This window comes from Schistocerca nitens, chromosome 8, assembly GCF_023898315.1.
Source record: "Schistocerca nitens isolate TAMUIC-IGC-003100 chromosome 8, iqSchNite1.1, whole genome shotgun sequence".
Lineage (NCBI taxonomy): Eukaryota > Metazoa > Arthropoda > Insecta > Orthoptera > Acrididae > Schistocerca > Schistocerca nitens.
In genome coordinates, this window is record NC_064621.1 from 575,032,955 (window position 1) to 575,058,649 (window position 25,695).

The 25,695-nt window shown below is 41.5% G+C and overlaps 1 protein-coding gene across 1 annotated transcript; it reads right to left on the reverse strand.

Annotated features, from left to right (window-relative positions):
- Positions 1 to 2,536: 2,536 nt before the first annotated feature.
- On the reverse strand, positions 2,537 to 25,525 carry LOC126199200 (uncharacterized). The gene is made up of 6 exons (XM_049935979.1): positions 25,430 to 25,525; positions 16,860 to 16,995; positions 8,852 to 8,988; positions 7,328 to 7,392; positions 7,042 to 7,125; positions 2,537 to 2,751 (listed from the first exon to the last, which is right to left on the reverse strand). Exons 2-6 carry the CDS (start codon positions 16,965 to 16,967, stop codon positions 2,630 to 2,632), a joined length of 516 nt encoding a protein of 171 aa, XP_049791936.1. The 5' UTR covers positions 16,968 to 16,995; positions 25,430 to 25,525; the 3' UTR covers positions 2,537 to 2,629.
- Between the last annotated feature and the right edge of the window lie 170 nt (positions 25,526 to 25,695).

The window sequence follows — 25,695 nt, forward strand, 5'->3', positions numbered from 1 at the left end:
TGCATATGGAAGACTTCGAGAAACGTGCCCTCTAGTTTTCAGGTGTAAGTGGAAGTATAGTATGAAGGTATTAGTTGACTGCATTCGGTATATACGGCACTGTGCAGTAGAATTAATGTTTACTCCCTCGTCTTACCCTAAACCTATGATCCTTTTTGGCACAACCAAATTCAATCCACTGCAATATTTGCTTCACGATGAAGGTGGAAAAGGATAGCTGCCTGATTTGTCGGTCAGGAAGAATGTTGATGGTACGTTGGGCATCCCGTTTATAGGAAGCCAGCTCTCCCTTATCTGTGTCTTAAGGTTGCTACTTGTCACCATCTAGTTCAGGTGAAAGGGTACTTCGTCCTTTGCTTCCTAGGTCCTACGTCTTTTCAGACTCACAAAATTTGTACGTTGATACATGTTACATAAATGCTACGTACTGCTTATATTGAACAGATTCATTCTGCTGCTTGTGATCCAAATGACAATATGATATTTTTTGGATCCTGTGAAAAATGTGTAAGGCGAAAAGGTGTAAGGTGTAATAAAGTCAATAAAATACTGTGGTCAAGGCAAACAGTGTTATTATGGCTCGTAGATGTGTTAGTCACCTCGCTGTCACGTTTCGTCAGAAAAACGTATCAGACTCGCATTGTGCTATCGACTAACCGTGAATCGGCTAAGTGATGTTAATAACGAGATTCCACCATAGTCTACAGCCCATTTACCTTACGTGGGTAGCATTTTCAAGAGGATTGGTCGTATTCTGCGGAAAAATTATGTGAAATGTGATTTTCAAAAATGGCTCTGAGCACTACGGGACTTAACTTCTAAGGTCATAAGTCCCCTAGAACTTCGAACTACTTAAACCTAACTAACCTAAGGACATCACACACATCCATGCCCGAGGCAGGATTCGAACCTGCGACCGTAGCGGTCGCTCGATTCCAGACTGAAGCGCCTAGAACCGTCCGGCCACTCCAGCCGGCAAATGTGGTTTTCGACCACTAAGAGTAGGTCCCTTTTATTAACTGAAAGGGCGACCTTGATTTGTGTAAGTCTGATGTCCCTCATACTCCTTGTGATGTGGCAAATTGACCAGACTATCACGACGTCGAGGACTGGTGTACTGAGCACAAACGTCTCACAGGCTTATAACAGCTGAGCAAATCTGACGAAACCCTCGGCTTACATTATACTTGGAATTCAGCTCTTTCGCTGTTCAAAAACAGAGGTACAGATTTAATGCCATACCAATATTGACTGTCAGATACGTCACTGGGCTGCATATACGTAAGTTATTAGGAATAGTTTGTTATATTTAATTATGGTTGAGTCTGCTCTTGCATGCCTTTAATCATCCAGTGAAACCAGATTTTATTGATTTGCGCAACCGATAGCTGCCTCGTTTAACCCAAATCGCTTTTCCCCTTTATCTCCAATTTACTCGTCAATATCAACCTACATTTCAACTTTAAATATCTGTCTCTGTTCGTTTAATAAGCAACATAACAGAAGTTTCGAGGTCTATTATACTCATAAAACTGAAAATGTTTTGCGGAACCAAACATATTCTACAATGACAACCTCGAATGTTTCAGTTCCACGTATGACAAAAACAAAAGGTCATCATACTGCAATTTTCTGCTGTTTCAACGTTTTCGCAGAGGTAACACTGAAAATTTTGACGGGTTTTATGTATTTTAGAAGATAACACACGTTTGAAGTAACAAAGAAAAGAGAATAGCTGGAGCGAAATATCCTATGTTAGGGGTGATTAACAGATTTACAAAGTATTTGTGGAAGTGTAAGGCTCTGACGCGTCCTCTGAAGCAATATGAGGAGAATTCAGCATTATTCTTTTTATCATTTATACGGATCGCTGTGCTCCAGAAAGCTTCCGAAAATGATAATTTTATACTACGAAAGAAATTTGATCTATTACAAGGGTGTATGTTGGTAAGTTCGATGGGATATCATATAAGTATCTGTGATATGTGCAGGGGGGCCGGCCGCAGTGGTCTCGCGGTTCTAGGCGCGCAGTCCGGAACCGTGCGACTGCTACGGTCGCAGGTTCGAATCCTGCCTCGGGCATGGTTGTGTGTGATGTCCTTGGGTTAGTTAGGTTTAAGTAGTTCCAAGTCTAGGAGACTGATGACCACAGCTGTTAAGTCCCATAGTGCTCAGAGCCATTTGAACCATTTTTGAATTTGCAGGAGGATTTAATATGAGGATCACGCCCACTTCGGACTTTAAACCACAATCGTATTTTTTTTTTTTTTTTTTTTGTAATTCGCCGTTAGCTAATTAACTTTTCTCCGGATATTTGGAGTAAAAAATGAGTATAAAAATAAATAGGGTAGCAAAATACACGCAAAGGATTTCATTAAGATGTCACTTAATCATAAAACAGGGAGCATTATAACGCATTCTTACAGTACAAGAATAGACAGAAACTAAAATATATAGCACTACTGAGACAAAAATAAATATCCCGCAATACTTTCTTTACAGGAACGGTAAAGAGAAATAAAACACACAAACGAAACAATCTTCAAGAAGAAATTTATTGTAACAAATATTCATCATTTATGGTGAAATGAGGAACCAGCAAAGCGTTTAACATTTTTTGTTTTATTAATTAGCAGAAGATCCTCAAGTATCGTGACTTGTCGACTTCAGTATGGTTGGCCACGACTTCCCATACCTGTTTCATTACTTCGTCGCTTGGAGACTTGTCTGCAGTGAAAATTGTTGACACCTCTGCAACAGATATATCTACTTTCAGAACAATGAACGCCTATTAAGGTGTATTACAGTTACGTGAAAGAATTTCTGAAAGGACGAAATTTAGAATTCGTCATAATATACAAGGCTGTGATAGGAATTGAGCATTCTCCTGGTGCATTATGATTATGCGAGCTTAACATGAGGTAATAGCAGCAGGTCTACAGTACATCATCACTACTGCATTCAGCGAGGTGTTGAGTTGTGTTTTGAATTTAATCTCAGCTTCTCTGTAAATTTATCTCATAATATTCTTTAGAAAAACATTTCCTATAACAAGGGTACGTTTTCGTTGAGGTACAGTAAGAGAACTGTGGCAAATATTTGAGCTACGTTGAAATTTTTAGGGAAATTATTATCAAATGCATTTGAAAACCTTAGAGAAGCATGAAAATTAGGAAAGTATTGTATTTCAGTTAAATGTTAGCTCGATTAACCAACATGTGAAAATAAAACAGTAGATTAATCAAAGGGCTGACTTTTTCTAAGCCTAATCATGTTCGAATATTCCGTCTTATGGGAAAACTTAAACTTGACAGGGTTTGTCGTAGCTGAGTCGTATTCTACCAGCCAACGAACATGGAATAGAGATTAGGAAAGTACGATAAAAATTATGACATATGTGGAAGCAGTAGTGAGTACTAAGCTGTAATTATGCGAGTGGATTCTTGGAGGACAGTAAAAGGTTATTTGGACTGATTATCCGTGATGCACGATGATCTTCCACCGAAAAAAGACAAGTCCAGCCTCAGCTGTTTACCTACAGGTTACGCAAGACTCTGAGTGGCCTCGTGGTTAGAGGCGCCATGTCACGGATTGCACGGCCCCTCCTGTCGGAGGTTCGAGTCCTCCTTCGGGAATGGGTGTGTATGTTGGTCTTAGCATACGACAGTTTAAGTTATCTTACGTAGTGTGTAAGTCTTGGGACTTGAAGCGCTCGGCAGTTTTGTCCCTTAGGAATTCACACACCTCTGAACATTTTTACGCCATACGCAGATGTTAGGACTCCTGATGTGTTCTACATTCACACATACGTGTATTGCTCTAATGGCCTGCACTAACACTGTTCGATGGGTTGCAGGCAGTAACGAATCAGCCTGAGTCATCGCAGCTTGCAGTGATTTGTGGAACTGTCGCAGTGATAAGGGAGGAAAGGACCCCCTACGCTGATTATGCTGCCACTACCATTTTAGAAGCTGTGTACAATACTGTACAGATAACAGTAAACATGTTCTCTCTGTAGTACTGGTGTAAGTGATGGGTATCGTTAACTTCCACTTGCAAACTCCAAAGGAAAATTTTAATAGTGTTTTCTAGTTTTTGGCGTCCTCGAATACCGTAGTTCGTGATAGCATCACATACCGTTTTGTTTCCATAGATACACATCAGTTTAACTTAAAGTACCAACCGGAGTCCAACTCACTTTAATGAACCAAGCATGATACCAAGTGGAATGTGATATATTACGCGTACGACGAGTGGTTGAACATGATTTACTAGACTGGAAAACCATAGCACAAAAACGGCGAATATGTCCTGGGAGGAGTAACAGAAGGGAAACAGTTTTTCGAATTACCTGTCAGATTCAAAGATATTTAAATTAAAACGTATTGACATATCAGCTGTTGAGATTAGTAACCATTTCATGTAATATAATGCTTCATGCCAAGTAAAGTAAAATGATACACGACGTCATGCCGTACAACATTACACATGTCATCTTGTCATCTAACATGGCATTTGTCATGTCGTGCAATATGACGCAACGTGTTTAGGATGTGTGCATCCCCACCCTGCGATATTTCCTGTTATAGCTGCACCCCCACCCTTTCATACCTCCTGTTGTTGATGTATCACACTCTCTAGACACACAAATTTGGGTCTATTTCTTGTCTCACACTTCTGTAGACGTGTCACAGGGGATGGCAGTGGAGGATAAATGCCCGCTTCGAGAATCAAACCCCCTCTCCATCAAGATATCAAAAGTTGTTACAGCTCCCTCCTCCCCCCTCCCCCCAAGTAACAAATACACTCTCAGAAATTTTGGCCCCCCCCTCATCTGCAACCAAATTTTTTTTAGCTATTGCATAATTTTTCTCTAGCCATATGGTATTATATGTTGTTTACTATCTCTGACGAATCTACTACAGGATTTTGGTCATACGATCAGGTGTGCCAACACCTTGCAGCTAATACAGCTCCCTGCGGAGTTAAAGTAAGGTTACATATTAAAAAATTGCAAATATGTCATGCTATATTTATTTAAGTGACTTTGAAGTTGCCAGCTAGTTCCCATCTTCTACATCTTTAATGCTGACCAGGTAGATCCGTAGTCAATGGGTATCATCCTTGACTTGCAATTAAGGCATCGTCGGTTCTGGGTTCTGACCTCACCACTATCTGAATCTTAAACAAAAATCATCAGCAATGGCGTCCAAAGGCTTGTGCAGTGAGTCACCCTCGTTCTGCCAAAGGCCCTTTCAAAAAAATGGGCGGATGGATGGACAGAAGTTCAGGGCACTCCCTTGATCTTGGGTAGCAGACTGCACCTAACTGGTGGAAGAATCAGCAATGATGACGGCATTAAGATGCTAAAGGGAATGGAAACGCCTGCATTAAGACACAATGTAAATCTACAGAACAAATGGCCTGTAGCTAAAAAAGTGCCATGATGATCTGTACATTGGCAAAAGTTTCTGGGCTAGTCCCACATGCAGATCTCCAGAGGATGCTGTGAAGGGGGCGTGACCGTGAGAAAACATGAACAGACAAGGAAAGGATAGCATTCTAAAAGTCGAGGAATCGAATGGCAGGAGCTTAGTTTGAATGTAGAAGGGAAGCCAGAAAACCTCACGAGGAAAATTCAGTGTCTCAACATAGATATAGTGAAGTGAAGCGAAAATAAGACAGGAATTTATGGTCAAACAAGTATAGGGTAATATCAGTAGCAACAGATAATGTTATAACGGGGGTATGAAAGAGAAGGTAGGACAGAGATTGTATTACTGTGAACGGTTCAGTTATTGGGTTCTTCTCATCATAACCTACAACAAACCAACACTGACAACAATAGCTCAAGTATACATGACGAAGTCACAAGCAGGTGAAGAAGAAATAGAGAAACTATATAAGGATATTGAATGGGTATATTCAGTACATAAGGGAGATGAAAATCTAATAGACATGGGGTATTGGAATATGGAATAAACACAGTCGTAGAGCACAGCATTGTATGATAGTGAATTATGAACAGATGAAAAAAAAAACAGAATAAAATCGAAGCATTCGAGATGTGGTGCTGCAAACAAATATTTATAACTGCGTGGACTGTTAAGGTAAGCAATAAGGAGGTTCTGCTCAAAATCGGCGAGGAAAGGATTATGTGGAAAACACTGTCAATAACATGGGACAGGACGATAGGATACCTGTTAAGATTTCAGGGTATACCTCCCATGGTACTAGAGCGAGCTGTAGGGGGTAAGCACAGTAAATGAAGACAGACTATGAAATGCATGCAGCAAATAACTGGTGCCATTAGTCGCACATTAATTTCAGCCCAATTGAAATCCTTTGCAAAAGGAATTAATCTATTCACAGAACTTGCCCGGACGCCAACTGCGCTTCGTCGGTGAAATCATGTTTTATTTACAGTAACACAGCGACAGTAAGACAGATATTGGATTAGCTGTAAAAATGGCTAATGGTCCGAGATAAACCAAAACCTTTTTACCCGGTGTTCCTAGCTTACTTAGTAATCAAGCACCAAGACCCCCACCCCCCACCCCCCCACCCCCCCACCCCCCACCCCACCAAGAAAAACCTGATTTTACGATCGGCCTTACCAAACACACTTGTTACAACGCTTCCACGCCGTAACCACTGCTCAGTGAAGGTTAAGATCGAGTCATTAAAAAGAGACGCGCTGTAAAGACAACACAGCAAAATTTGCAGTCATTCGGAATAAATCATATATGATTAAATTAGTTCTAGTGAATCAACTTTGAAGTACCACTAATAGTATCAAATTTAATGAGATTATCGATAATCTCCCATCAGTACTCAACAATAAATAATCTGGTGGCGCATAGCTGCAGTTACTGAAGATGGACGAATAGCTCACGTTGCTAATGATGGTACATTTCTAAAGTACAATCAGTACGAGATGTTCGCTCAACAAGCTTCAGTTCTTTGTAGTTATCACAATTTAATACAGCGATTAGCAAATCACTTATTTTTTAGTAACAATTTCGCTTCACAGCTGCTTACCTGTTCCCAACATACAATAGTGGTCAATGTAGAAGTCGTCGTTAATGTACACGATGTTTCTGCGTCCGCTGATCATCCAACCAACTGAAAATTGTGCAAACGGAAACGAGTTTAGCAAACAGAAATATATTGTTTTCCTCTCCACAGTCAACAGGTTAGAAAAATTGGAAGAGCGGGTAATATCATACTGTCATCTTACGTGCATTTATTGGCAACTGATACATAACTCTGATTTATGCTCTATGTTATTGCTATCATTCGAGATGAGAAACGAAAATTTACTCACATATGCCATCGTATGAAGTTTGCAACTGATTCCCTTTGAGTGTCGCACTAGCTGTCACTGGAAACCTGTAAGTATACGTATAGTATGAAGGTATTGGTTGTCTATATTCGGTATATACAGCACTGTGTAGTAAAATTAATGGTAATTCCCTAGACATACCCTAAACCTATGATCTGTACGTACTCTAAGGTTCAAGAATAGCACTCAGCTTCCATATACAAAGCTGGAAGCTTTTGATATATATATATAAAAAAGTTTTGCATCAGCCTGCTTCCCAGAACTCCTGAAGATAGACGTTGACCGTGGACATTGTATCACAGACACAGTCCCTTTAACTGTTCGGAGATGTCACTAAACCCGCCCAAAGACGTAAAAAACCACGCACGAGTAGCGCCTATTAGACGGAGGGTGTCCGACAGCCGATCAGTTCCAGTTATTCAACCAGGAAGGACGTACACAGCTACTGTTGTCTGTAGTTCAACTATGCCTAGATGGTCAATACCGCGGTTCGATATCGTCCGCATTGTTACTTTGTGCCAGGGAGGGCTCCCAACAAGGGAAATGTCCAGGCATCTCGGAGTGAACGTGGCATTATGTGGGGCCAACGTATGCCGCTCGTGGTCGTAGAAGGCCCCGTAACGGGTGCACGATACGTGAATGCCATCCTCCGACCGATAGTGCAACCATATCGGCAGCATACTGGCGAGGCATTCGTCCTCATGAACGACAATTCGCGCCCCCATCATGCACATTCTATGAATGACATCCTTCAGGATAGCGACATCGCCGGACTAGAGTGACTAGCATGTGCTCCAGACTTGAATCCTATCGAACATTCCTGGAATAGATGGGAAAGGCCTGTTTATGGACAACGTGAGCCACCATCCATTCTGAGCGATCTACGCCGAATCGCCGTTGAGGAGTGGGACAATCCTGGATCAACAGTCCATTGACGAGGTTGTGGATAGTGTGCCATGACGAATACAGGCATGCATCAATGCAAGAAGTCGTGCTACTGGGTATTACAGGTACCGGTGTGTACAGCAATCTGGATCACTACCTCGGAAGGCCTCGCTGTATGGTGGTACAACATGCAATGTGCGGGTTTCATGAGCTATAAAAAGGGCGGAAATGATGTTTATGTTGATCTATGTTCCAGTTTTCTGTATAGGTTCCGGAACTCTCGGAACCGAGGTGATACCAAACTTTTATTTATGTGTAGAAAAATCTTCCAGCACAAACCAATCAAGCTAAAAATTAAAAAATAAAATACTCCTCATTTAAAATATTTAAATGCGGGAATACAGTCAGTCTATAACTAAACTGTTTCTGGGAGAAATTTTCGTACGGCTGAGAGTGGCCAACTGAGGATTCGATTAGACACAACTTGGCTGTGTTAGTCTGCGACTGCCCCTGTGTGCTGTCAATGGGACGCTTCAGGTTGGTAGTCACAAATGCTTAGACTAGACTAGACTGTTTGATTCAAGGAAATATCAGGCTGTAGGTAAGTGTCAAGTGACTTACAAAGAATTGTGGCTGAAGTAACCCTTAAGGCGCATCGTGTCGTTACTTTTTCCTGGATCCTGCGTGATGGTCAGACAACCCTGGAGGTCCATAGCCAGCATGGGGTAGCGGTACTGCTCGTACCAGGTCTTGTGCGCCTGCGGAAAGACAATCGTGACAAAAGAGATAACATTGGAAATTAATTTGTTGTAATTCTGCAGAAGAACGAGGTTTGAGATGTTCAGAGACGGTGTTCAATCTACAGTGTGACCGATAATGTTTTAGATATGTTGCTGATAATGTCTTCAGCTCACTTAATGTATATTTGAATGTGTGTGTTAAGAATTAGTTTCGAATCGTGTGCTGGTGCTGGAGTGCCTCAGTTTGGTGTAAACCTGCTTCCACAAACTGAACAGTTTACACAGAGTCTCGTCTAAGGGATCCTGCTTCACGAACACAGCCATCATGTTTCCAAATGTTACATGATTATAGTCTCCGCAAACAGGTACCTTGCGCTACGGCTGTTGCATCGTGCCTCCCCATAAATAAGAAGCATGTCTGGTAATTCTGTTCGAGTGAAGTTGGTCTACAACAACCTGTAACGACCAGTAGAAACTTTCATGCAAAGCATAACACAAAGAACAATGATCCATTTAAATTAAACTATATGGTTCCAGAGACCTTCTCATGTCTCTAATATGTATGATGTATGTATGTAGACTGAAGATACGAATGAAAATTTGTCCAAGGCCACGATTCGAACCCAGGTCCCTTGATCACTAGGCAAACGCACTAACAACTATGTCACCTTGGCGTAGTGGCTCTGGACAAATGCACTGACTCCCATAGCGTACTTCCTTCCTCAGCCCAAAATCCCATTCATGCCTCAACCGACTTGGTGTTCCCCCTAGACTTGAACAGCATTGCAGATGGTCTCCAACTGTAATGGAATATCACCTCAGCGTCTGACGTATTAGGGGAGCCTGGCAGGAACCTACGCACAGGTGCTTTAAACAAAATTAGTTACAGATTTTCGTTTCTTGCTTCAGTCAGCATGTATACGTCATAGAAGTTTGAGACTTGCAAAGGTCTCTTTTAAAACATAATTTTACTTGTTTAAAATATCTATGCCTGGGTTTAAGGCAGGGTTACCCACCCCTTCCGGTCCTGAGGAGCTATTCCACTACAGTTGAAGGGCCTCTACATTGATGTTCGAGTTTAAATGGAATACCAACAGGTCCGAGACGCGAAATGGATTTTGGAATGAGGCGGCAAGCGTACCAGGGTAAACTGTGCAGTGGTGCAACGCCAGGGTGACGCAGCTGTTAGCGCATCTGCCCTGTGAGTCGGAAACGGTTCGAATCCTCACACTGGCACAAATTTTCATTCATTTCTTCATTCTGCATTATATATCTATAATGTCTTGTGACAGCCAGAGCGAGAGCACCAGCAGCAGCGAGTACTGTTTGTATAAAGCGTTTATTTTGCATTTTGTTTACGACCTTCCACTAAGGAAGGGATTCTATTTGTGTTTATCTGCTCTGCATAGTAACTAACAGTTCTTGATAAAACTTTACGTAGTTTTCGTGTTAGATTTCTTAGTGTTTTCTTGATCGTTTAGAACAGAAAGCGCCCTAAAACCGTCTTTTGTTTGTTTCGCGGCCGTTAGCCACTAGTCACTTGAATCAGCAGTTGTCTTGTGACAGCAATAGCGAGAGCACCAGCAGCAGCGAGTACTGTTTGTATAAAGCGTTTATTTTGCATTTTGTTTACGACCTTCCACTAAGGAAGGGATTCTATTTGTGTTTATCTGCTCTGCATAGTAACTAACAGTTCTTGATAAAACTTTACGTAGTTTTCGTGTTAGATTTCTTAGTGTTTTCTTGATCGTTTAGAACAGAAAGCGCCCTAAAACCGTCTTTTGTTTGTTTCGCGGCCGTTAGCCACTAGTCACTTGAATCAGCAGTTGTCTTGTGACAGCGAGAGCGAGAGCACCAGCAGCAGCGAGTACTGTTTGTATAAAGCGTTTTTGTACTTATTTGCTGCACTTAACCTTTAAATAGTTTTTCTGGGAAAACCTAGCGTAGTTTTCGCGTCTCGTATTTCAGTGAGTGTTTCTTGATTATCAGAGTAGCTCATCAGAAGATTATCTTGGGAATTTGTCACCGTATAGAGTAGGGTAAACATAGTCATGTGTAGGGACTGTGGTTGTTGTGAGCGGACGCAAGGAGAATTGGCCACTCTTCGGGGGCAGGTGGAGGCTTTGTCTGTTAGGCTCATCGAGCTCGAGGCGCAGGCGTCGGCTCGTAGTGGCGTTGGGGCAACTGTGGTGAGACCTATGCCTACTTCGGTGGCCTTGGAATCACATGGAACCCCTGATGTCGCTGCGTCTTCCGGCAGTGAGCATCTTACCGGTCAGCCATCACTCCAGGGTGAATGGCGGACAGTGGTGGGCTCGCGCGTGCCTGGCCGAAAGGCGAAGGTGGGATCTGGCCGCGTGGCAGCTGCCTTACCCCTTTCCAACAGGTACGGGGTGCTTCCTAGTGGTGATGACATCGTTTCCGAGCCACCACAGGATGCCTCGCCTGTTGGGCAGTGGCCGATTCTCCGGCAAGGTCCCGACAGTCACAGAGGGCGGGCCTGTTAGTTATAGGGAGCTCCAACGTTAGGCGGGTTATGGAGCCCCTCAGGAAAATAGCGGGTAGGTCGGGGAAGAATGCCAGTGTGCACTCGGTGTACTTGCCGGGGGTCTCGTCCGTAATGTGGAGGAGGCCCTTCCGGCAGCTATTGAACGCACTGGGTGTGACCGGCTGCAGATAGTAGCACATGTCGGAACGAATAACGCCTGCCGCTTGGGTTCTGAGGCCATCCTTGGTTCCTTCCGGCGGCTGGCTGATTTGGTGAAGACAACCAGCATCGCACGCGGAGTGCAAGCTGAGCTTAATATCTGCAGCATAGTGCCCAGAGTCGATCGCGGTCCTCTGGTTTGGAGCCGTGTGGAGGGTCTAAACCAGAGGCTCAGACGACTCTGCGACTATAATGGTTGCAAATTCATCGACCTCCGTTATTGGCTGGAGAACTGTAGGGCCCCCCTAGACAGGTCAGGCGTGCACTACACACCGGAAGCAGCTACTAGGGTAGCAGAGTACGTGTGGCGTGCACACGGGGGTTTTTTAGGTTAGAGGGACCCCCCCTTGGGCGAAACGATAAAATACCTGACGGCTTACCAGAGAGAACATTATCATCGTTGATAAAGAACGTCCGTCCTCAGAGACCAAAAACAGGAAAAGTTAACGTAATATTGGTAAATTGCAGGAGTATCCAGGGCAAGGTTCCTGAATTAGTATCTCTTATTGAAGGAAATAGTGCGCATATAGTATTAGGAACGGAAAGTTGGTTAAAACCGGAAGTGAACAGTAACGAAATCCTAGACACAGAATGGAATATATACCGCAAGGATAGGATAAACGCCAATGGTGGAGGAGTATTTATAGCAGTAAAGAATTCAATAATATCCAGTGTATTAGCGAATGCGAATGTGAAATAATCTGGGTTAAGTTAAGTATCAAAGGTGGGTCAGATATGATAGTCGGATGCTTCTATAGACCACCTGCATCAGCAACCGTAGTAGTTGAGCGCCTCAGAGAGAACCTGCAGAACGTCGTGAAGAAGTTTCGTGATCATACTATTGTAATAGGGGGAGACTTCAATCTACCAGGTATAGAATGGGATAGTCACACAATCAGAACTGGAGCCAGGGACAGAGAGACTCTTGTGACATTATCCTGACTGCCTTGTCCGAGAATTACTTCGAGCAGATAGTTAGAGAACCAACTCGTGAAGCTAACGTTTTAGACCTCATAGCAACAAATAGACCGGAACTTTTCGACTCCGTGAATGTAGAAGAGGGTATCAGTGATCATAAGTCAGTGGTTGCATCAATGACTACAAGTGTAATAAGAAATGCCAAGAAAGGAAGGAAAATATATTTGCTTAACAAGAGTGATAGGGCACAAATCGCAGAATATCTGAGTGACCACCATCAAACGTTCATTTCTGAGGAAGAGGATGTGGAACAAAAATGGAAAAAATTCAGAAACATCGTCCAGTACGCCTTAGATAAGTTCGTACCGACTAAGGTCCAAAGCGAGGGGAAAGATCCACCGTGGTATAACAATCATGTACGAAAGGTACTACGGAAACAAAGAAAGCTTCATCATAGGTTTAAGAGTAGTCGAATCATAGCTGATAAGGAAAAGCTGAACGAAGCGAAAAAGAGCGTAAAGAGAGCAATGAGAGAAGCATTCAACGAATTCGAACATAAAACATTGGCAAACAATCTAAACAAGAACCCTAAAAAGTTTTGGTCATATGTAAAATCGGTAAGCGGATCTAAATCCCCTATTCAGTCACTCGTTGACCACGATGGCACCGAAACAGAGGACGACCGAAGAAAGGCAGAAATACTGAATTCAGTGTTCCGAAACTGTTTCACTGCAGAAAATCGTAACACGGTCCCTGACTTCAGCCGTCGCACGGACGCCAAAATGGAAAATATTGAAATAAACGATATCGGAATTGAAAAACAACTGCTATCACTTAGTAGCGGAAAAGCATCCGGACCAGACGAGATACCCTTAAGATTCTACAGTGATTATGCTAAAGAACTTGCCCCCTTTCTATCAGCAATTTATCGTAGATCTCTGGAAGAACGTAAAGTACCTAGCGACTGGAAGAAAGCGCAGGTCGTTCCCATTTTCTAGAAGGGTCATAAATCAGATGCGAATAATTATAGGCCTATTTCGCTTACGTCAATCTGTTGTAGAATAATGGAACATGTTTTGTGTTCTCGTATTATGACGTTCTTAGATAATACAAATCTCCTTCATCATAACCAACATGGATTCCGCAAACAGAGATCATGTGAAACTCAGCTCGCCCTATTTGCCCAAGAAATTCACAGTGCCGTAGACACTGGCGAGCAGATTGATGCCGTATTCCTGGACTTCAGGAAGGCATTTGATACGGTTCCGCACTTACGTTTAGTGAAAAAAATACGAGCTTACGGAATATCGGACCAGGTTTGTGATTGGATTCAGGATTTCCTAGAAGAAAGAACACAACATGTCATTCTTAACGGTTCAAAATCTGCAGATGTAGAGGTAATTTCGGGAGTACCGCAAGGAAGCGTGATAGGACCTTTATTGTTTACAATATACATAAATGACTTAGTTGACAACATCGGTAGCTCCGTGAGGCTATTTGCAGATGACACGGTTGTCTACAAGAAAGTAGCAACATCAGAAGACTCGTACGTACTCCAGGAAGACCTGCAGAGGATTAATGAATGGTGCGACAGCTGGCAGCTTTCCCTAAACGTAGATAAATGTAATATAATGCGCTTACATAGGGGCAGAAATCCATTCCAGTACGATTATGCCATAGGTGGTAAATCATTGGAAGCGGTAACGACCGTAAAATACTTAGGAGTTACTATCCGGAGCGATCTGAAGTGGAATGATCACATAAAACAAATAGTGGGAAAAGCAGGCGCCAGGTTGAGATTCATAGGAAGAATTCTAAGAAAATGTGACTCATCGACGAAAGAAGTAGCTTACAAAACGCTTGTTCTTCCGATTCTTGAGTATTGCTCATCAGTATGGGACCCTTACCAGGTTGGATTAATAGAAGAGATAGACATGATCCAGCGAAAAGCAGCGCGATTCGTCATGGGGACATTTAGTCAGCGCGAGAGCGTTACGGAGATGCTGAACAAGCTCCAGTGGCGGACACTTCAAGAAAGGCGTTACGCAATACGGAGAGGTTTATTATCGAAATTACGAGAGAGCACATTCCGGGAAGAGATGGGCAACATATTACTACCGCCCACATATATCTCGCGTAATGATCACAACGAAAAGATCCGAGAAATTAGAGCAAATACGGAGACTTACAAGCAGTCGTTCTTCCCACGCACAATTCGTGAATGGAACAGGGAAGGGGGGATCAGATAGTGGTACAATAAGTACCCTCCGCCACACACCGTAAGGTGGCTCGCGGAGTATAGATGTAGATGTAGATGTAACTGTATTTCCAGAGGCGTGAACAGTGTTACCAGTAATGAATTTTTTCTTTCTCAGTGGAATATGTAACTGTTGAAAGTCAGATATCAATGCCAAAGTTCTGAATACGAGACAGTGAAACTAACCATGAACACTTGCCTAAATGAAGACGGCAGTCAGGTACTTTCTGAAACACTTCGCTGGGAGACGGTGCTGCTGCGAGAATCGTGTCACGAAACAAAATAACAGATTTACTCAGAAGTGGAATAAAATTCATGGATGAGAAGACTGAAGTGATAAGATTCGCAGTTGATTTTGTTATCCTCCGTGAAAATTAGAAAGTATTACAGGCATAATTATTGGAATGAACAGACTGCTGAGTAAAAAATCTGGGTTCAAAGTATTCTAAAGAACGTCATAGGTACTGAGAAGCAGCATCAGTGAGATTGGCTTCAAACGTAACATCACACTGGTAACAACTGAGGAAACGAAATGAAGAAAACCTGCTACCTTGGAATGAAAGAAATACACGAAAGATGAAGTACAGAGGAGGTAAGATGCAGACTATCACAGATAAAGAGATCATTCTTCACGAAAAGAAGTTTAGTAGTATCGTATGTTAGCCCTAAACTGAGCAAGATCATTCTGATGCTGTACGTAGGGATAAAATCGTTATGTTCAAGTCAGTCTTGGAAAAGTCGGGACAAATGAGAATCCAAGCGTTTCAGAACTGGAGTTACAAAAAACGCTTGAGAATGAGTCGAGTGTTAAGATTTGACTGATGGGACTTCTTCACAGAATCAGTGGGGAAATGAATACATGAAAAGGAGTTACTGTGAGAAGGGACAACATGATAGGATAGGTGCGAAAACTTCCGGCAATGACTCGAAAAAAAATCAGACACATTTACAAGGCTCTTAACGAAACCAGAGCTGTGATGTAAGGGCCAGAAGCTTATAATCAGTTATGATTTACACACTAGACGCTGAAGTCCTAAAAATAAACAGTATCCAACACATCGGACTCGAAAACGATCACGAGCGCACCTACTGACTGCCCGAAATCTGATAAAATGTGCTCTCTGTGTTCTTCAGTCGGTCTCCAAATGTGCCGCTATGATCTACGCCGGTTTCCGTTACACAACAGAAGTATTTGTAAGTTACTACTTCCCTGTGAAATCAGTAAGTAAGAGAGTGATAAATTATGACAGAACGTTGCTCATCTCATATATACAAATCCTGAGTTATTTCTTGAAGAACAGAAGTAAGAGAACATTACGTGGACAGAGTGCCCCAGAACGCATGGTCAGTTTTCAGGGATGTGACAGCAACGATTGTTCGAAACAAAAAAGTCTAGTAAGCATGGGCTCTAAGATGAATACCTTAAGAGCTATGAGCACTACTTCATCTTTGCTACTGTGTAACACATCTACTCATCAAATGGTCATTGCATTCTACAGTCCATGTTTATTAGACATTTTTGGTCCATACTACCTTCCTCCATAGATATGGTAAGCAAAGAGCTTGCAGTAGGAGAGATTTGTTTCATAGTATCAGAGATGAAAAAATGATCATAGGTAGCACTGTTTAACAGACTTTTTTGCTTCGAGTGATCGTTCCTGTCATTGTCCGGAAAACTGACCATATCTCTTAAGACACCCTATCTACTACGAATTTATCCAGAGTGGCGGACTGTACTTACTCCGTCTGCACAATTCTACTTAACTAGCAAGTTATTTTAGTCAATGTATATAGTTGTGGGAAACGAACAGTTTGAATGCGAATCTTGTCTTATACAGCTGTATATTTAAGAGATACAACAGTGAGAGTGCAACATGTACGGGCGGTGAAATATTACAAGACGAGTAATACATGCATCAAATGACAAAGCGTTAGTGACCACTAGATCACTCGAAAGTCGTACAACAAGAACCTTCCACAACCGAACTGTAACAGAACGTGACTCACTGTGGAGATGTTGAAGTTCTCGGTGGATGGTTCAGGCAGCGTACAGGCCAGAGCGCTCTCAGCCATAAGTAACGGCAGCAGCAGAAGGGTTAACGTCATGGTCATCATCTCTGGGAATGTGAGATCGCGCAGTGGTCTGAAACAGAAAGCGTGACTCTGCTCATTCCTATGAAGAAGAAGGTAACATCTTCAGGCGTGCGACATGTCTGTGTGAGCAAATAAATATTACACAACATTTCCTTTCTGAGTTATTTCTGTTGAAAACATTGGGGATTACAAGTACTCAATAAAAATACATCTGACAATTAGCTATGTACGTGAAAAATAATCTTCATAATTAGTATACATACAGCGGAGTCCATTACAGTTGAACAAGCAAGATCTAAAGTTGCTTTTAAGGGGGTTAGGACATCTAACGGGCCGACTTCGAGCAGGAGAGGCATCACAGGGCATTTTAATTTCCAGTGTCTATACTTTTACAAATAAATTCCTAAAACTTTGGCAGCATCACCAGGAAGGATTCAGGATTCACACCCATTGCAGTGGAAGTTCGAAAACATAACAAAATAAATTTCTTTAAGTACGAAATTTCATCGTTTTTTCACTTACTAATGGCTACATTTCTTATTATAGGTACACTTTTCTTCATAAGTTAGACAGATTCTTCGATGAAACTCTAGAATTTATTTAATTTATGAAAAAACGAATTAACTGTTATATTTAACTTCATGTTTAGAAAAACCACAAACTTTATAGTTAATTACCTCAGTTTTTACCATAGTTTTTCATAGATTTGGAATAACCTAGAGTTTCATACACCTTTAAGTATGGTTTGTAAACTGTGCAAAATTCATCGAAGAATCTCTCTTACTTATGAAGAAACGTGTACCTACAGCAACAAATGCTGCCATTGGTAAGTGAAAAAAAATGAAGAAATTTCACATGTAAAGAAAAAGTTATTTCGTATGTTTTCGAACTTCCACTGCTAAGAGTGTGAATTCTGAATCCTTCCTAGTCATGCTGACAAGGTTTTATGAATTTATTTGTAAACGTATAGACAGTGGAAATTAAAATGTTCAGTGGTGCCTCTCTTGCTCCAAGTCGGCCCGTTTGACGTCCTTCCCCCTTAACATGAGAGAATTAACATAAATTAAAAACAAACATTTTGTCACCGATAAAAGTTGTACTAAAATTATTTAAACGAACTTATTTAAAAACAACCTGTTAAATATTGCAGTCTCTATAGTGAAGGGTTACATTGACAACACGGTATAAAGATTTGGTAAATAAAGTAACACTGGCAAGAAACATCTCCCTCATTTCAGAAATTTGGCATTGTACTTCCTACTTCTGTAAAACTTTACTACAAAGCAATGGAATTGATAATACTAGGGTCTTACCTTCTATTGAGTTCAACATCTCGCTCATTACCAAGGGATGCTCACTAAAATTTTTATGTGCAGAAAAACGGCTTGTTTCAGTACCAGTGACTGCTCGTACCTAAAATTAGTGGAGATGCTGCACCAGAAAATTTTTTGCCATCGTTTTTAAACTGTGTAGAGGGAAACTAACATATAAATAGAAAATCTCTTCAAGACCTTGATAAAATCCTAAAATAACAAAATCAAACTTTTTTACTTAGTTAAACCTAATTTCTTACAATTCAAGCTTGCTCTGTTCATTTAAAAATTAAATTCACTCTTCTTGTTTCAATTTACGCGAAGAAACCAATACTTTTCTCTTTGATCTCTTGATTACAACTGAGGAAACATTTTTCTATTGAAAGCACTTTAAGCGCATTTAGTCTTTCCGAATTCATAGTGCTTCTTAGATAAGTTTTGATTCATTACGGCGTTGAAAAGTAACGTTCTGTCTCTGATGTTTTCATGGGAACTGTAAGAGGAATTTTATCAGTTTCGTAGTTTCACTAAGAACATAATCTAGATCATTTTCGACAGCTCAACTAATTTCCATTATCATGAATATCAGATCTACAATAGAATATATTTGGTGCAGTTTGAAAGTCTTCTTTATCAATCATGGGTTATGCTTCACTGGTCTGTACTATCTGTTGGGTGTTCTGTCTTGCAATAGTGAATTAGTTCTTGTTAAGCAAAGTAGAAGCTATGTTGTGTATTGTGGCTGAATATCTGTCCATTATATCAGTACATATACAGACACACGGTTTGTTAGCTTCCGCCATGGGTCTCTCTGAAGAATTCCTACAGTACTTTGAGTTTCTTAATGTTAAAAGAACAATTTCTAAATCTGTTGTACATTAACCGAAGCGCTTATTTCAATAGTAGTACAAGTCCATTTTTGTTCATTCTGAGATACAGACTGCTAAAGTTAAATGAGCACTGAAATATCTGCAGTTAAGATATTAGAAATATACTTGACTATTTCTGGTATCTCAACTGCAGATTTTTCAGCGCTCATTTAACTTTAGGACTCCGTATCTCAGAATGAACAAAAATGGACTTGTACCACTATTGAAATAAGCCCTTCAACTATAAACACACAAATACCTCGAGATTGCGTTTGAATCAAAATTATTTTTTGATGAGGTATAATCTCATGGAAAAGCTCTAATCATACAGGTATATTAAAATTTCTATTGCTTCTGCAACGATTTGATGTGTGTTTGATATCGACTGAATTTCATGAGCTCTGTATGTTGAAGTTCCACCTTGTAAGGGATAAGAGTGACACTCTGACGTCCATATGGTTTCTGAGAATGGAGAGAAATTGCTGTGATGTCGCGAAAAATTATGGAATACCCAGAGTGTTAGGGAAGAAAATTCTTGAGTTTCGTCGTGTAATACTTACTGCATGTTTCATTATTAAATAATATTGATTTGCATAAGAGTTGCGTGAAATGTGCGTTACTATAAAAAGATTATATTTGGTTTAAAGTCCAGCTTTTTAAACCTTTCGTGAGATTTGAAGAACCAGAAACTGTTGAGCTAGCAGGTTTTGTCCATTTCCTTGAAGGATTATGTCCAATTGTTCAAAAGATACGTTATGATGTGACATTTACAGTTATTTGGAATAAAGAATCTCCAAAAACCTTCAAATATTTCTCTGTTCGATGCATACCGTAGGAGCATTTCACTGGGTTCCGAATCATTTCTTGTGTCTTTAGCTACGATAGCTACAAAGGAAGCTTTTCTAATGTCCGTCCTTATCTTCTCGTGATACATTTGTAGCAGGCAGTCAAGTCTCTCATTCTGAATGGTGTTAGAAAGACCGCTGGAGATAGTACTGATTTCCAAACGATTCCCCTAATCTGAACCAAGTTTAAATGAAAAATTTATTGATATCTGGACTACTGAATAGCCATTTTCGTCATGTCTAAACAAGGGGGTTTAAAAGTTTCTGCAAAAGAAAATGCAGTCCATTATTGTGGACAAAATTTCACAGTACTTTTTAAGCTATATATTATGCTCGTTGATTGAAAATCTGCATGACTTACTAACTTTCTCCTTAATAGTTACTGTCTAAGAATGACAATGAAACTCCACTACTAAAGTGATTCGTTGAGTTATCAAGCGTTATAGCTTTTTCTTTAATTTTTTTATATTTCTAAAACTGTCTTTGGCCCAATTTACAACATCACCATATCTCAAACAAGGAAAGCAAAATCATGTACCCTATCTTCACAGGCACAAGTCCAGTTTCCCGTTAGTACCATTCACAAGTAAAGCTCCGAATATGCACAGACAGAAAAAAGTCGCAAAACCCGAAGAATTGTGCTACATAACCGAAAGATGGTAGGCGTGTTTCTACTTCTGAAATATGATGTCTATTCACATTTCGCAACAGTCGCATAAGAGTGGCGATAGTAGCGCCACTATGAAGATGTGAATCAGGTTTGCTTTAAATACACGCTGTAAAGGTCGTGAATGTTAGTTACATTTAAGGACGTCGCGGGTTGATGTTAGGCAAGAATGCCTTTAAGAAGACAAATACGCCATTATCAACATCTCACTGAGTTTGAACGAGGTCGTGTAAAATGGCTACAATGAGCTGGCTGTTCCTTCAGCGATACTGCAGAAAGGCTTGGCAGAAATGTAGCCGCTTAACATGATTGCTGGCAGTGGGAGTCCCGAGAATGCGTTGTCGCAAGAAGACCATGCTCCGGACGGACAAATGGTAATGCCAAGAGGGAAGACCGTGTTCGACGTAAGGTTCTGTCGCATCGTACTGCATCTGTTGCAGAAATTTGAGCAGCAGTTGGCACAACAGCGACACAACGAACTGTTACAAATTGGTTATTTCAAGAACGGCGCCCAGCCATAAGTCCTGTATCATGCATTCCACTAACCCCAAACCACCACCATTTGCGACTTTAGTGGTTCCAAGTCAGAGCTCATTTATTGGCAGGGTGGAGGTTTGCTGCATTTTCTGATGAAAGCTGGTTCTGTCTCGGTGCCAGTGATGGCCGTGTGATGGTTGGAAGAAGATCATCCGAGGATCTACAATGAACCTGTGTGCGTTCCTGATACACTGGATCTCCACCTGGAGCTATTGTCTGGGGGGCGATTTCATATGACAGCAGGAGCATTCTCGTGGTTATCAAACTCATCCTGACTGTAAATTTGCACTTCAGTCTGATGATTCGACCTATTGCGCTGTCTTTCATGAACAGGGTTAAAGCGGGCGTTTTCTAACAGGATAACGGTCGCCCACATACGGCTCTTACATGTCTCCAATCGAGCACATGTGCGACAGGCATGGAGCTCCAGTCCACAAACGCGATATCCGGCACCTGTGCAAGACAACGCATGCACATTTGCATATTTGCATCAGTCTTCTGGCAGTTACACCGCTTATTAAAGCACCAGCATTTCACATTTGCAATGGCTTACGTTAACCTGTTATCTTGCAATATTAATCAATTAAATATGTTACCTAGAAAATTGTATTCTCGAGATTTCAATACACTAATTACTTCTAGGTGTTGCAGTTTTTTTCCGACGGTGTATTTTTTGTTGTTGCCTATGCCCGACTGAGGCATGAGAATATCAGGTGTTGAACAACCCCTTTTCTGAAATGCAACTTTCTCTGGGAGAGACAGCTGCGAAAATCCAAGTTGTTGAGGTACAATTAAAGGTTATAGAACTTACTTCCTGTGGATGCAAGGTCACGCTTAAAGATTTCTTTAAGAAACGAATAAATATGAATCAAAGAGCTGGGAGCATTATAATAACCTTACTCTACCACTTATCACATTCGGCTATATGGTAGACGGGTTTTAAACACAACAAATGCAGAGTAACCAAAAAGGAACCACCTGCCACCAGCAGTAAGCACGCCAGGCTCAGCAACATACGAAGGATAGTGCTCTCAGCCGGCCGGAGTGGCCGTGCGGTTCTAGGCGCTACAGTCTGGAACCGAGCGACCGCTACGGTCGCAGGTTCGAACCCTGCCTCGGGGCTGGGATGTGTGTGATGTCCTTAGGTTAGTTAGGTTTAATTACTTCTAAGTTCTAGGCTACTGATAACCTCAGAAGTTAAGTCGCATTCTGTTCAGAGCCACTTCAACCATAGTGCTCTCACCTTGCAGCCTCGAGCGCTGCTTCCTATTGCTTACGCGAACAATAGCCGGACAGCATGCCGATGGAACTCTGAAACGCACAGTTCAGTCCAAAGATCTTTGTATATTTATCATGAACTGGTAGATGGCTACTGACATTAAGCTTCAGTATTTTACATTGGCGATAGAAATCATTGGGTTACTTCCTAATAACGTGTCGGATCTTCTTTTGCCGGGTGTAGTGCTGCAACTCGACGTGGCATGGACTCAACAAATAAAATTCCCCTGCAGAAATATTGACCAATGCTGCCCTTATAGCCATCCATAACTGCGAAAGTTGCCGGAGCAGAATTTTGTACAGGAAGTAACCTCTCGATCATATTCCATAAATGTTCGACGGGATTCATGTCAGAGTTCTGTGGTGATCACATAATTCTACATCTATACCTACTTAGATACTCCGTAAGCCACGTACGGTGCATGGCGGTGGGTACCCTGTATCACTACTAGTCACTTCCTTTCTTGTTCAGTTCGCAGACAGAGCGATGGACCAACGACTGTCTGTATGCCTCCGTATGAGGCCTTATTTCTCGTATCTTATCTTTGTGGTCCTTACGCGCAATGTATTTTGGCCGCAGTAGAATCGTTTGACAGTCACCTTCATATGCCGGTACTCGAATTCTCCAGAATGTTCTTCAAACCAGTCGCAAAGAACAGTAACTCGGTGACATGTTTTGGAACATGAAACACATGAATGGCTGCAAATGGTCTACAACTAGCCGAACATAACCATTTCCAGCCAACGGTAGGTTCAGTTGGACCAGAGGACCAGTCCAATCTAGATAAATACAGCCCACACCACTATGGAGCGAACAGCAGCTTGCACAGTGCCTTTCTGACGACTTGAGTCCTTGAATTCGTGGCATCTGTAAACTCGAACCCTACCATCAGCTCTTACCGACTAAAATCGGGACTCATCTGACAGAACCTCGCTTTTCCAGTCGTCTTGGGTCCAGCGAATGTGGCCACGAGCCCAGGAGAGCCGCTACGGCCAATGTCGTCTTGTTAGTAGAGGCACTTGCGACGGGCGTGCTGATATCGCAACACTGCCCAAATGGATATGTTAGTCGTACGTCATACGTCCACACGCAGTGTTGTTTGTCTGTTAACATTGACAACTGTACGCAATCGCCGCTGCTCCTGGTTGTTAAGTGAAGGCCGTTGGCCACTGCGTTGTCCGTGATGAGAGGTAATGCCGGAAATTTGGTATTCTTATCACACTCCTGATACTATGGGTACCAGAATGCTGAATTCCATAACCATTTCCGAAATGGAACGTCCTGCATGTCTAGCTCTAACTACCATTATGCATACGAAGTTTGTTAATTCCCGTCGTGAGGCCATAATCACATCAGACACCTTTTCACACTAATCACCTGAGCAAAAATGACAGCTCCGCCAATGAACTGCCCTCATACCCCTTGTGTACGCGATACTACCACCATGTTTGTAAGTGGATATCGCTATCCAATTACTCAGTGTATACTGCTAAGTTATAACGAAAGGTTTAGAGAAAAAATGCTTCAGTATATCAATCTTATCGACGATATAAAGTACAAATAGCGACTGCTGCAGTTCCCCAGTGCCTATGCACGGGCGGGCACTATTCAGTCCATAAAATGGAAATCAAAGATCATCGTCATTATCCTGAAGTTAGCTGACAACGTATATGGAATGATTTGTGTAGCCTAGCTTTTTACATAACTAAATAACTTATTCGCAAAAAAAGTATTTTACACTATGGCTAAACTGAACATAATTCTGCTGTTTTAAGTAAACTGGGGCTTTTTGCGGGAGGACGGAGGTTATAGTCTCCAAACAGTCATCCTGATTTAGATTTCCCATGACTTCCCTAAATTACTTCAGCCTGGATGGTTCCTACCATAATGCCATGTGCCATCCCTGTCAAACTAGACCGATAAGTATGTGAATTCACGTATAAATGAACTTTATTTTATTTTTTTTTTTTTTTGCATCATTACCAAGACATGTACAATAGTCTCGTAAAAGTGATCCACGGAAGAATGAAACTGTTATTTCTGCTTCTGTTTCTGTGCTTTTCCAAAACATCAAACAGACCGTAGCATTACGAGGAACAATGAAAAGGAAATAGATATGTCTCTGTTCTTAGGTTAATGGTAGCGACTGGATATTAGTGGTCGATATACGCCAAAGCTAACTAATTCAAGGTGTTATACGTCCGACTGACAATTTTTATACAATACAATGTGTCATTTTCATTTACATCTATTTCACAGTTTTACTCTCTCTTGAAAAGATGTTTTGTTATAAGTAAATTTAAGTCATGAAGTTATGTATGCTCTTCATAACGGTACAGATAATAAATATAAAATAAAAATAGATAGTGATGACAGCACATATTTTCCATCAGCGTCTGCTATGAACAACGCAGTCGGAAAAAGTGAAATACCTGCGAAAACATTTATTTTTTGTTTGTCAGCTGAGGATATTTACGGACGAAGAACTTACTGAATGTGAAAAGAACGACGCGAGAAAACGTCTCCGACCTGTTTGATTAAAATAGAAAAAGAAGAGAAGATTAGGATTTAACGTCCCGTCGACATTGAGATCATTAGAGCCAGAACCCGAGCTCGGATTGCTGCCAGAATGGGAAAGAAAATAGGTGGTGCCCTTTCGAAGGAATCTTTCCTGAATTTGCCTTGAGCGATCTAGGAAAATCACTGATACGATAAATTTTGACGGCCGAATGCGGATTTGAACCGTTGTCCTTTCAACTGTGAGTCCAGTGTGCTAACCACTGCGCCACTTCTAGCGGTTGTTTGATTATCGTCCATTCAGTTAATTTAAGGGACGGCGAAACATAATGCCATGACGGCGATTCGAACTCTGAACAACCACAACACGAATCACGTGTCTCACCCTTGCTCCAGTCCTGTTGTCACATGAAACACGATATAAGATGGCATTTAAATTTTATGTGGAATACTCACACTTTGTCTGAAGATTGCAATGACAGCAAGTAGCCTGAACCGTGCCCTGCTCTCTGCAAAGCTACCGGAAGAGTGGTCAGGGTTAGTGGTTAAGCCTATTTTATGCTACCGAATTCAAGGCTGCGAGCCTTATTTACGAAATTCATGCAGCTGAATACATAAACCGGCGTGCGACGTTCAACGAACAGGTGTTATTCCAGTGTTGGATAATGATGGGTGGCAGATGTTCTGGAAGAACATAACAACAAGACAGCTGCTTCATTGAT

Excerpts from the sequence above, each read along its gene's own strand:
- LOC126199200 (XM_049935979.1), bottom strand. The coding sequence starts at position 16,967 with ATGATGACCATGACGTTAACCCTTCTGCTGCTGCCGTTACTTATGGCT. Across the intron at positions 8,989-16,859 it reads AGAACTTCAACATCTCCACA|GCGCACAAGACCTGGTACGA; the intron begins GTGAGTCACGTT and ends GTCTTTCCGCAG. Across the intron at positions 2,752-7,041 it reads CTATTGTATGTTGGGAACAG|AGGTGTCAACAATTTTCACT; the intron begins GTAAGCAGCTGT and ends TATCTGTTGCAG.